Source organism: Sminthopsis crassicaudata, chromosome 4 (genome assembly GCF_048593235.1).
Source record: "Sminthopsis crassicaudata isolate SCR6 chromosome 4, ASM4859323v1, whole genome shotgun sequence".
Classification (NCBI taxonomy): Eukaryota; Metazoa; Chordata; class Mammalia; order Dasyuromorphia; family Dasyuridae; genus Sminthopsis; species Sminthopsis crassicaudata.
Window position 1 is genome coordinate 313938973 of NC_133620.1, and position 13440 is coordinate 313952412.

At 40.5% G+C, this 13440-nt stretch overlaps 2 protein-coding genes across 4 annotated transcripts in view; one reads left to right on the forward strand and one right to left on the reverse strand.

The window, feature by feature from the left end:
• SYNGR2 (synaptogyrin 2) overlaps positions 1-4281 on the forward strand; it is a 5171-nt gene extending 890 nt beyond the window's left edge. For both annotated transcript variants that reach the window (XM_074260261.1, XM_074260262.1), the window contains 3 exons: positions 2260-2497; positions 2685-2824; positions 3062-4281. In XM_074260261.1, the coding sequence (XP_074116362.1) occupies positions 2260-2497; positions 2685-2824; positions 3062-3259 (576 nt within the window). In that variant the 3' untranslated portion in view covers positions 3260-4281. The remainder of the gene's footprint in view (positions 1-2259; positions 2498-2684; positions 2825-3061) is intronic.
• A 2566-nt stretch (positions 4282-6847) lies between these two features.
• Positions 6848-13440, reverse strand: part of TK1 (thymidine kinase 1) — a 42963-nt gene continuing 36370 nt past the window's right edge. For both annotated transcript variants that reach the window (XM_074260265.1, XM_074260263.1), the window contains 4 exons: positions 10922-11015; positions 8377-8466; positions 7555-7674; positions 6848-7428 (listed from right to left, as the gene is read on the reverse strand). In XM_074260265.1, coding sequence (XP_074116366.1) covers positions 7240-7428; positions 7555-7674; positions 8377-8466; positions 10922-11015 — 493 coding nt within the window. In that variant the 3' untranslated portion in view covers positions 6848-7239. The remainder of the gene's footprint in view (positions 7429-7554; positions 7675-8376; positions 8467-10921; positions 11016-13440) is intronic.

Here is a 13440-nt window from a genome sequence, read left to right on the forward strand (position 1 = left end):
CCCGCTTCCTGGGAGCGCCAGGTCCCGGGTCTGCCTGCCCTGCCCACCCGGCGCTCCTGGCCCGCCGCCCCGGCTCTGGCCCCGGTCTTAGTCACCCAATTAGCTTCCTGTACCCTACTTCCTCGTCGGGTCTGGGCGGTCTCTCCCGGGCCTGGCACGACCGGGTAGCCCGGCAACAGGGCAAGCGTTCGGTGGTACCGGCGCAGGCCCCGCCGCCCTGCTGGCAGTGGGAGGGGCCGGGGTGGGAGCGCGGGGTGGGCGGCAGGCCGTTTGCCCTCTCACTCCCGGGTTGGGCTTTTGATTTGGGGACTTTTAAAAAGGAGGAATGGGAAGAGAAGAGCTGCCCTTGCTCGCACCCGGAGCATGTGGTCCTCTGTGCCGGAGATTGGCTTCTGTAAAACTGGTCGGACGGGGTTTGTGGGGGTCGGGCCCTCGTCACTCCTTTCCTCGCTTCCTATTAGGAAAAACCTGAGTTAACCCCAGCCCGAATCCGAATCCGGGCTCCTTCGGTCAGGTAGAACCGGCTGTGGAGAGTCCGCCCCTGAATTGCGGAGAGTCCGCCCCTGAATGTGCCGGAAAGCCCTGGGCTCCCTAGGGAGGAGAATGTGGCCAGTGCTCGAAATGGATTTCCTGGGAGTAGGGTGAGGAGAGGGCGTCTTCCGTGCCGGACAATGCCCGCTGACACTGACTGGCACCCGGCACTGCCTGGATGTCTTCTGCTGAAGCGCCTCTCCTATAGGAGCCCTGCTCTAGGGGAAGGTGATGTAGTGGCTTGGTAGTGCCAGGGAATGAAGGGTTTGGGGCACACTGTTTCTCTACTTCTCCTCCTCCCAGAGAGGGAGAGATTCTTATTTTTAGCTTAAAGGCCAGAACAAAATTTGACTGTAAGCTGATGGGTTCTTTTGAAAATGAGAAGGCCCTTGTGATTGGAGGGGCCCGCTCTCAGTTTGGTCCCTGAGGCAGCGCTGTTTTAGGCGCAGATCTAGGGTGAAGTGTGCTGGTGGTAGGGGATTCCCTAGACTGTTAATGAATTTCCTCTGAAGTAGTGTCTTCCTTTGGGACCCTGGTTTTTAGGTTCACACTTTGGCCAGACGACCATCCTTTTGTGAAATCATTAACTGGGTAAACAAATCTCGGTCCATAGATATCCTTAGGGAATACCCGATCTAAGACTTAGGACATCTGAAATGTCCTCCTCACTCAGACCCCTGTGCATTCCCTCCCCCACCAAGCTGACTTGAATAATGTTAGAGGAAAGCTGTCAACATTGACTTATGTGGCCGGGTGGCATTAAATGCCCCCTTTTATGGTAGTAACATATTAGTGCTTATAGAGAGGATGAACAAGAGTAGAACAGTCTTCAAAAGCTAGGCAGGACACTCTCCATCCTGGGGGCCAGATCACTGATTAGAATATTGAGAGGCACAAACCACTCAGCTCTTTTCCTGGGAAGAATTATTGCCAAGCACATATCCCATTGGTCTATGGAAGAATTATTTTTTATTACACGAGTGTGGTGTCCATTGATAGCCGTTTATTAAGCATTGGGGATGCAGAGATGAAGTATGATATAGTGCCTGATCTCAAAGAATGACATTTGTCCTGGGAGTGAGGTAAGGCAAGATGGAGATTAGGGGAATGGCATGTAGGGTGTTTGTGTGCCTTCATGCTTGTGCCTTCTATTGCTAGTGGTGGGCTCTGAAGTATATAGAGTGAGCTCCCCATCTTGATTTCCCCAGCACATACATATAAATATAAAATTGTGAGTGATGGGACTAAGGAGTGGTCCAGAGTGTTCTAAGCATATTTGAAGAGGGACAGAACACTTTCAATTAAAGGAGATTTGGAAGATGGCAGAGGTGAAGGAAGAGAAATATTCTGGAAAACAGAGATAGAAAGTTGGAGAATATTCCAGGCTGGGGAATATCTTGCACAAATCTAAAATTCAGAGAATGGCTAGTTGTCTAGTTTATCTGGAATGCAGATGTGTGTGCAGGAGAATAACATGAACTAGGGCTGAAAAAGTAAGCTGGCTATTAATGCCATAAGAAACAGTTGGCTTCTCTACATCAAAACCAGGAAGTAATCACATCAGATAATGCATGGAAGTCATGAAATGAAATAAAATATCACAAAGTAAGCTGTTTAGCTAGACATTAGCCAAGAGTATCATCTGGGCTTACATCAATTTGTTTCAAATTCTGGGTGTCTAGCTTATGACGGTCCTCATCCTCATCAGATACTCCTTCTCTTTATTAGTTATTTGCTGTGGTCGTGTTCTCCTGCATCATTGCTGAAGGCTACATTAATTCATACCACTCGTCCGAGCTCCATTGCATCTTTAACCAGAATGAAGATGCCTGCAGATATGGCACAGCCATCGGGGTGCTTGCCTTCCTGGCTTCTGTGTTCTTCTTCGTGGTTGATGTCTATTTTCCTCAGATTAGCAATGCCACTGACCGCAAGTACTTGGTCATTGGTGACATGATCTTCTCAGGTAACTTTCCAATGGGTTTTTGGGGAAGGGATCCACTCTTCTCCCTCTTTAGCCCCAGTTGGTCCTCGGGTAGGGTAGGGAAAGATCCACCTAGGTTCCTTGGTAATTCCCATTGGTACTTTGTGACTTGAATGGGTGAGTAACTGTTATGGGCAATTGGCTCTTCCCCATCCTCTTTTCTCCCCAGCTTTCTGGACCTTCCTGTGGTTTGTTGGATTTTGTTTTCTCACCAATCAGTGGGCAGCCACCAGTTCTACAGCTGTGTTGGTGGGGGCTGACTCAGCCCGGGCAGCAATCTCATTCAGTTTCTTCTCCATCTTCTCCTGGGTATGTAGGTGCTTGGGACCATGGTCCTATGGTGGGTAATGCCAGAGGTGTGGGTTTTGGCAAAGAGAGGGTCCAAGTTAGGGGTCTTTACCCAGATCTCCAACCAAAACCCTTCCTCATTCCTAGTGTAGGAAGGTTGGGGGTGGGGAGCCAGGGGAATGTCCTATCTCTTCTACATCTCCTTCCCTGCCATATACTTTTCCATCCACCTAAATTGACGAGCCACTCTTTTCCTAGGGCTTGCTGGCTGCCCTTGCCTACCAGAGATACAAAGCTGGGGTAGATGACTTCATCCAGAACTACATTGATCCTACTCCTGATCCTGCTGTCCCTTATGCCTCCTACCCAGGAGTTGCTGGAGACAATTACCAACAACCACCCTTCACTCAGAATGCAGAGACCACTGAGGGTTATCAACCACCTCCAGTTTACTAAGCTAAGGCAGCATGCAAAAGCACAGTGGGGAACAATGGGAAGGGTGGGTTTGACTTGGTCTTCACCTTGTAGAAAGGGAAAGGGAGGGAGCCTTTGTACACCTTCACGATGTCATTCTCTTCCTCCTGTTTGTACCCCATGCTTTTTCAAACCTGCCATATAATTTGAGGTACTACTGCCTTCCTTTCAGGAGGGATTGAAAAATAACCTGCCTTTGGACAGAGCATTTTAAAAAGACAGTTTTGAATAGAAGTGTTTTCTCACTGCTTTTCCCTTTGCCTGGGACAACTATAGAAGTGGGATAATCCCAACAGTGCTATTTACAGTGCCTTATATCTTCCCTTCATCCCAGGGGACAAAAACTTGTGATTTCTGTGGTTCTGGCAGTGGCTGCTTAGAATTCTCAGGTCCTGCTGAGACATTCTGTGATGCTTTATGCATGTGGGTGTGCAGGGTGTTTGTGTGCCTTCATGCTTGTGCCTTCTATTGCTAGTGGTGGGCTCTGAAGTATATAGAGTGAGCTCCCCATCTTGATTTCCCCAGCACATACACACTCCATTGCTCTCAGGTCTGTAATCCTTTTATCTGGGGTTATTCTCTTGATCCCTGCTCCTTTTCAACTCAGAGGAGAAAGTGAGGACCACCCAAGCATTTAGCCCTAAACCCCTTGTGGTTGTTGCTGTATTCTTCTGGTTCTCCTGTGTTCTGAGATTGCTAATCCATACCTGGTCTGGTGCCAGGGTCTACCTGGGGGTTGGTGACAGCAGGGGCAGCATTGCCTAGTCCTTGCTACAGAAATCCTGGTAGCTGGGAGTGGCTTTGCCTAACCTGCAAGGCCCTGCTTTGTGTAAATATTCTTCCATTGTTAAAATATGAAATGTGAGGCAGAGCAAGAAGGCATGCCTACCTTGCAGTTCCTGGATGGTTCTGAATGTATTAAAAAGCCATCAGAAAAGAACATCCAGAAGACTTTTCATTTTGTTAAGTTGGTTTGGAGATGGAATAAAGATTATATATATGTATGTATGTGTGTGCATTTTTTAATATATGTTTCTCCTTTTGCACCCCTTATTAGCATTGCTGTTACAGTCTTAAATTACTGGTAGAAAGGGAAAGGAGGGGGAATTCTACAATGTAGGTGTTTTGGATGTGGATTCCTGATATTTGTTGCTTTAAATTGGAATGGGAATCCAACAGCATTTTTAGTCCCAAAAGCAAAATTGGTATATTCTTTACCATTTCTCTAGTTTGTATTATTTTTTTTTTGCCTGAACCCTCATTCTCTTTGTGTTCAGCATCTTAAATATAGCAACATTATCCAACTTAGCTCACTCAGGTTACTCGCCCCCCTAGTTAGATGGTAAAGAAGGCTTCTGTCACTCAATTACCATTAATCTTTGCCAGGCACTGTACTAAGTTATGGGGATACAAAGAAAGCAAAACAAAACCCAGTCCCTGTATCTAGAACACAGAACAGGAGACAACATGCAAATAACTATATTTACAAACAAGATTATATACAGGATAAATTGAGGGTAATATTAAGAGGGAAGACACTAAGATTAAGGAGGAATGAAAAAGCTTTATTCGGCCAGTTTCATCATTAGTCTTTTACAGAGGAGTAGGTAGGTAATATAGTAGATGGAGCCCAGAACTCGAAAGGAAGACCGAAGTTTAAATTCTGACTCAGACACATACTAGCTGTGTGACTAGTCATACGCAAATGACTTTAACATCTTTGTGCCTCAGTTTCCTCATAGGCAAAATGTAAAATGGGGATATCATTTACTTCACAAGATTGTTAGAAGGATCAAATAATGTATATATAAAGTACTTTGCCAATCTGAAATATCCTATGTAAATGTTAGCTATTATCAAAGATAGTCCTCCTCACATCCATTTTACAAAGAAACTGGAGCTCAGAGAAAAAAAATTGGCTAGCCTAATTCACATAGCTGGATAGGTTTTCTGCCAAAATTTAGGCTCTTTTACAAAATTAATTTTAAAAATTTTATTAAAGCTTTTTATTTTCAAAACACATGCATGGATAATTTTTGACATTGAGCATCGCAAAACCTTATGTTCCAAACTATCCCTTCCTTCCCTCCTCTCCCTCCCCTAGATGGTTTCCTTATTCTGCTCATTTCACTTTGCCATAAGTTCATGTGTGTCTTCCCAGGTTTCTCTGAAACCATTACCTTCATTTCTTTATTCACTCAGCCTTTTTGATATATGCCCTTAGTTTCCACTTCTAATAGGTGAAAAAAAAAAAAAAAAAAAAAAAAAAGCTTTAAAGTGCTGAGATTTGAAGTCAAGGAAACTAGGAGGCAGAAAGGAGAGTATTCCAGGCATAGGGGATAGTCATTGAAACCACCAAGCGGATGGAGTGTTGTTTACAAAGAATCACCAACTTAGAAGGGAATGAGTAATCTGATAGAATTACATAAAAGCTGTTTTACCATTTTCCCATTTTATCTTGCAAATATATTACTGCCACTTTAATCTTCCTTGTGCACAAGTTTGGTTTTGTCACTTCCTTGGCAAACAAACCTTCAGTGGCTTCCCAATGAAAAATCAAGTCCAAACCTTTTAGCTCAATGTACCTCTTCAAAAACAAATTCTCTTCTATACTTTACCTATCACAAATGCCTCTTCATCTATTTGTATCCATGTTTTATATCAGTAGGAGTTTGTTGAAGGTGAAGAACAAGTCTTAATGTCTGTTGAATGAATGGATGTGATAAGAGCCTGATATTTGCTTCTCACCAAGACAAGACCATTCTCTGTAGGCCTTTAGGTTTAATACTGTTCTCTCCCTGATAGATACAGTAAACAAGCTCCATGAACAAAACCCTGGCTCTGTAGGTTTTGAAGAGTAGTCCTCTAAATCTGATATTGGCCTTAACATGGCCCAATTAGCTCTTAATCACAAGTGCTGAGGTACTTCTTTCAACAAAGTCAGTAGGTCCCAGACAGAGGTGCTGTGATATTAAAGAACTGAGAATGACTGGAGAAATCCTCCCACCTCATTCTAGCAGCCCACAAAATTCCAGTGTGTAAGGGGAAAGCCAGAACTCCCTCATGACATGGGAAAAACCTAAAAGGCTTAAAAGAGAACAATGTTTAAAGGCTAGTTTCAATTTTCATCTTTTATAGCAGAACCTTCCTACAACCTCAGTTGTCCTCCCCCATCAACTCAAAAAAAAAGCCATCATAAGTTGAGACCAGGTAAATCAGAACCCAGGTAAAGGCCAAGGTCTGTCCTCTGACTCATATATTCTTAGGAAATTAAAGTTCCCAGGCTTGAAGGAGCTGCTGGAAGCTATTGAGTACTTTTTATAAGACACCCCCCCACCCCCCCAAAAAAGCACAGTTATAATCTTGTTGATAGAATTAAGAAAAGGCAAAATCTTATGGTATGTGGGTTTTCTGAGAACAGAAAGTCAGGATAAATATCACAGATGAGGAAGTAATGTCTTCCGTCACAGAATTTTGCTATAACTCCAGTCAGAGGAATTGGGGAAACCCCCAATGCTTTTAGACTTAACTTCGTGCATAAGCACAGTTCTCAGCATGAGGAGGCAACTCAGGGGAATAACAAAGACTTTATTTAGCAAGACTGAAGCTGAAGAAAGCAAAGTGATGGATTTTTACTGGCAATGTATATTCTGCCAAGCAGAACTTTGGGCAGGATGGCAAACAGAGGAAGGATGGAATTAAATTATAAAATATAGTCTTGGTTTCAAGTTTTTTTCAAGTTATGAAAGCACTGCTTCTTTCCTATTTCTCTCTTCCCAAGGAATCTTCTGGTCCTCCCTCTTTCTGAGGAACATAGAAACATGGTGGTGGTATAAGCAATAGGTGTGACATGGCTAGAAATGGAGGAGCAGGTGCAGGTGACTTCCCCGTATATATACACACAGAATGCTTGAAGGTATCTCTCTCCAGGAGAAGGCCAGTTCTAAGTATATCCAATTGCCTCAATTGTTGGAACTGCACTGAAGAATCTGTTGAGCAGTAAAGAGTTTCCGACAGCTTGAGGTGTCCGACTTCCCATTGAGGGGGCAATTCTCTTTGTTCTCCGGCCCAGTAGATTGTCCTGAGAACTTTTTGAAATAGCAGGGTCGACACACAGAATGATATTTATCAGCACCACCAATCACTTCAACCTAGCAACAGAGAAGACAGCAATGTGATTTCTATTAAGTAGGCTCTCCCAAATATAGGCCATTCCAGGGAGCTAATTAACCCACTTCAGAAGGAAGACTGGAGAAGGGAATGAAAGGAGAAATTACCTCTTTCTCCACCCCTAGTCTCTTAGTATAAGCAGCTTCCCGGAAGCACTCCATGCATACTGCGGTCAGTTTCACTACACTTTCTGCCAGTGGTACCAAATTCAGGATATTCCCAAATGCCTATGATCCCCAGAAACACAATAAGTGATGGTAAATGAATGTCTTTAAAAAAAAAAAAGAAAGAAAAAGGACAACAATAACAAAACAACTCTAAATCCCAATATTCTTTTGGCCCAAGTACTTCAATTGATGAAAATTTGCCTGGATCACACTTCCATTTTCTGGAGTTATACCTTTCTTCCCTCTATCTAGACCTTGAAACAAGCTAAAAGAATTCTCTAATCTTTTACAAGCAAAATTTTACCTGATATAAACATCATACAAACAAGAAGGAACTAGAAAGGTTTGTTTTAATTTTAAACAGAAGACAGTTGACATTGTTGAGGTTTATGATGATTCCATCTGAAAAAAGCCAAATGAAGCCGAATGAATACCATGTAGTCATAATGACCAGTTTTGGCTAAGACTAGAGATGATAATAAGCACCGCCCTTTTTCTTGGAGAGGTAGAAGACCATGGATGCAGCAGAACATTGCTTACAGTAACAGGCTTTGTCAGTTGGTTTGGTTGAACTGCTTTTAACAAAAAAAAGGTTATCAGGTTAAGTTGGGGGATGGGGAGAGAAAATTCTTCCATAAATGACTGATGTAAAAAATAAGCAAAAAGGAAAATAAGAAAAGCAGACTAGTAGTATCTTTGCATAAGGACCCACTTTCCAAGCACTTAGGTCATTTATCTAAAGACCATAACTAGGAATCTTACCTTCCTCTGAAAGGTCCCATCCAGTGCAGCTACAATCACAGTCTTTCCGGCATTTGCCATAGTCTCACTGAATTCTACAATGTCTGGAAACTAAAAACATCCCAAGAGATAAAAAAAGAGATGGAGAGGCAGTAAGTTCCTGTTCCAAAGAGGCAAGCTTTCTCCGGCTCTTATTAATGCCTTTGAAAGAAAATGTTGATGAGCAGAGGAAGAAACGCTACTCAATATTTCAATTTATGCTCTCTGGATTAGCTCCAGTGTTGGATAATAAACAAATTTGACTCATCTCTTTTCTTCTCCTAAGCACATATACTGTATGTAGTTACAAGTACTCTAAGTCTTTGTGTGTATATATGTTAACTCTTCACAAACAATGAAGTTCTGTACCCTGGAATACCAAAGACAACACAACTTAGCTATCTAAATGTATTTGAGTATCTATTTGATTCAGACCATTTTGCTGACTGCAGAGATTCTCTAGCACTTCTCTCACATAGAACAATATGTGGTCTCACTGTAGAAGCTTGTCTAGCAAGATGATAAACTATTCATAAATGTTTATTATACTTTGATATGTGTGTGCCTCATTGCACATACAGCAAGAATGCATCTTTTACAAATTGTGTTAGGGTAAATCAAATCTAAAGTAAATAATTACTTTGTTAGTTTGTAAATGAGGCCTTAAAGGAGGGAACTGGCAGGAGGAATAAGGAGTGAAAGAAACAATGAGACCCAGGATGGTTGGAGATGGAAGGGAAAGAAAGGAAACAGGTTAGGGAAAAAGAAGGAAGTTGGGGAAGTAGAGCCCTTAATTATAGTAGAATCAGAGGACTCCAGCTCTTAGCTTTGTTCTGCTACTTCTTAACTCTTTTGTGGGACCTTGAGCAAGACCCTTATCTATCTTTTGGATGTTGATTTCCTTCTTTATAAAAAGAAAGAGATGTTGGGGTAGGTAATTTCTAAGTTAAGGTTTCTTCTGACTCTAAATTCTAGGGCTAGAATTGTTCAGTCCAAATACTCCTCTTAAGGAGTTAAGAACAATACAGTGCATCCCATTGGCCCTTAATCATAATTTATGTAAGGTATTCAGTAAAATATAAGTTATTAGGAAATGATTGTTTTGATTCAGATCTTTGATAGTGTTGGGAATACCAGTGAGAAAACATCCTCTTCTAATACAAAGATGATACTAAACAGAACCACAACTGTTCTGTGATGTACCATCTCAAACCAGAGTTGCCCAGAATAGTGGTTAAATGACTTCAAGCTCACACAGCCAGGATATGGCAAAAATTGGACAGGAATCCAGATCTTCCTCTCTAACTAAAGCTGTTTATTCACCAGGTCAACTTGCCTTTCCTAAGCAGTTGGTACTTTACTAAATAGTAGCCAAAGCCATTCCAATCATGCAAGTTTTCACTACAAATCATGACTCATTCTTCAAGTCAGAAAAGTAGAAATAGATTACATAGCATCTGGCCATCTAAAGACCAGAAAGGGCAGAGTTACAATAGTTAACTTGAGCCTATAATACCAAGTACTTGTGATGAAGATCTCACCCGACCCTTTCTAATGGTTTCTACAGAAACTCTGCTGCTTTCTGTTTGCTTTTGGCTTTCTGATGCAGAATTCCTCCCTTAGGTTTTATTGTTTTTCTTTGGGGACTTCGTGTTTTCTTTTCCTTTTCAGGTCTTAGCTGATCCTGTTCTAAGTAATGTATACTTGATACATTGCTATTTGTCCCTGGTTTCTTGCTTATAGATCTTTACTGACCTTCTGGCTACCATTATTTATTGTCTGCTTCTAGAGTCCCCATTAACCCCTTTAGTACCTGGGCTTCCTGAAGCTACAACATGGGATCAGAGGATTTAGAGTTGAAGAAGACATTAAAAATCATCCAATCCTACCCTCTTATTTGAAGACTTGAGAGGTAAAGTTGTTTAAGGACACATAGGTACTACTAATTAAATGAGCTAGAATTCAAACCCAGGCTCCAAATTGAAAATATCACCTTTTTTCCACAATTATGCTAAGGTTGGATTTGGCCAACATTACATAAAAACTTCTGATTTGCCTACCCCTTGGGTTTCTTTGGGGCCCAAGATCATTATCATGCCTTTAGTGAAATTCATGAATAAGAAGACAGATTCAAATCCAGAGCTTTTGACTAAAGGAAATGGTAGTTGCTACACAACTTTTTGTTTATCTACTGGCATTAAACACCAGAATATTAGTTGTGAGTATTGAGGAAGAAATGGAAGAGAACCTTCAAAAAATTCTCCATAATTAGGTTAAAAAGTATTGGAATGGACTTTCTAACTAAACCAGGAAGCTAATACAGCTGAATGGCTAACAGTTTTAGCAAGAAAGGGCTTTTAATTCTCTCAAAATATTAAGAAATGCTTAGAGTTCTTCTTTCTAAAAATTTCACCAGACTCTCCCTTTCTTTTCCTTGACCTACCTCAACCATTGGCCAATCTGGCTTTCCAATACTAAGGGAAAATTTTGTGGGACAATAGAAAAGAAGAACCAGGAATAAACTTACAAACTGTCCCTCGTCAATGCCAATGACAGTCACAGCCAGAGCATCCTGGGCCACATCCCGAAGCAAGCAGGCTGGGAGTGCTTCCATAGTGTTCCTGCAGAGGGTAGCAATCATCAGATGATGCAACAGCAAAAACAGAATGAGTTAAAAGAGATAATCAGGGAAACTACATTTTGCTGAAAGGTACTATATATATAATGAATTGATATAAATAATAAATGAATTAAAATCAAGATACGTAGGGAATAGAATAGCTTCTAAACACTTAAAAGTAAATTACAGAGCAAAATAGTAAAACTACAATAGTGAGGGACTTTAACGCAACCCTTTCAGATACAGATAAATCTAATCCAAAAAAAAAAAAAAAAAAAAAGTTAAGGACCTAAGTAGAATTTTAGAAAAGTTAAATATGATAGATTTCTGACAATTATTGAATAGAAACAAAAAAGGAATATACATATTTTTTAGCTGTGCACAGCATCTTTTAAAAAATTAACCCTGTAGTAGGGTATAAAAACTTCAAAAACTTCAAACGGAGAAAAGCAGAAATGTTAAACATATCTTTTATCAACCATAATACATTAAAAATTATATTTAACAATGCAGTAAAGGAAACCCTGGAGAAACAATTAAAGATGAACCAATGACTAAATAATGCTTGCTAAAGAAAAGGGGAGTCAAAGAACAAATCATATAACCAGTAGAAAATTTAATTAAAGAATGACACCACAACAAATGAGACAATATCCCAAAATTGGACACAACCAAAGAAGTCTTTAAGAGTAAATTTATCTCAAAACATTTTTATGAGTAAAAAAAAGAATAAATTCAGTGGACAGAATCAGTTGCACCCAGAAAAGGAACACTGGAGAATGAATGTGGACTACTTGCATTTTTTTCTTCCCAGATTATTTTTACCTTCTGAATCTAATTTTTCTTGTGCAACAAGAGAACTGTATGAATCTGTATACATATATTGTATCTAAGATATGCTTTAACATGTTTAACATGTATGAGACTGCCTGCCTAGGGGAGGGGGTGGAGGGTAGGCAGGGAAAAGTTGGAACAGAACTAAGTGCAAGGCACAATGTTGTAAAAATTACCCATGCATATGTTCTGTCAACAAAAAGATATAATTTTTAAAAATAAATAAATAAATAATAGATTGGGCATAAGTCTTAAAAATAATGTAACAGATCCATAATATTGCTAAAGGATAAGAGGGAAAAAGTTGGCTTGTGACCAATAATGACAACAGATATGAGGCTCTAATTCTCGAAGAGCAAAAAAATTAGCGGTAGAAAGAAAATTTTCCCCATTATTTCCAGCATATAGCTAAGTACATAGGTCACAGTAGATGCTTAATAAATGTTTGCTTTATTAAAAAAAAAAAAAAATTCATGGGTCAAGAGTTGTATTAAATGAGTTTGAAGATTTTTCTAGAAAAGATTATTCTGTTTTCTAAAAGGGAAAAAAAAATGTTTTGTTTTTTTAATCTGGGTGAAAAGGGGGTGGATCTTGAAAGGGATCCAAAAATATTCCATAATTTTCCATTTACAATGAGTAGATGGGGGCAGCTAGGTGGCACAGTGGATAGAGCACCAGCCCTGAAGAGAAGAGGCCCCGAGTTCAAATCTGCCCTCAGACAGTTCCTTGCTGTGTGATGCTAGGCAAGTCACTTAACCCTGATTGCCTTACCAAAAATAAATAAAATAAAATGTGTAGATGTAAAAGATAATAAGATTTTCAATGGGTAAAAGATTAAATTTCAAAAAGATAAAATGGATGAAAGATAATACTTCAAGCTGAAGAGACTAAGGGCATGTAAAGGGCTTGTCTTAGGATTCTGGCCATCTCCCATGAGTCCCTGGACTCGAGAAACCTCTATATATGTCTATTTCTTGGCTGTTTTTTTGTCTTCAGGTTGATGACACATCCCCACAACCCCACAAAACTTAATAAATAGCAGGAAATGAGGCCAAGCAAGAAATGGTGTATAAAAAGGGCAGTGACTTAGAATACAAAAAAATAAGTGCTTTATTTGGCCTCATGGATCAGGTTAGAGCAAAGACAGAAAAGTGATGCTTGAGAAACTAGTATAAATATAAGCTTTATTACTATGGGGGTACAGCAAGCAGATAAAGCGCTATCCTGAGGCAAGGCCATGAAGGGCCTATTCTTCACAGGGAGACATTCACAAATTGCAAGATCTCCTTTCATGAAAGTATATAGTAAGTCTGAGCAGGGATATTTTACATCTTAAAATTAGACTTGGCTGAGAACAGGTAATCAGTGCCAGATATGGCAGGGAGCATTTTTGATCCAGATGTAATAGGGAAATTCTCTGGGGTTTCTCATAGATACCAGTTTTAAGTGGGTGGATTCTTAATCTGAATCAGAAATTGGGTGAGACTGAATCCATCCACAATTGAGGATCCCAGGAATGGGTGTCAAGATATAACTAATGTGGTTGCCCTGAAGTCTTCTTCACTGGGGAATCTCAAACATTTTACATTATA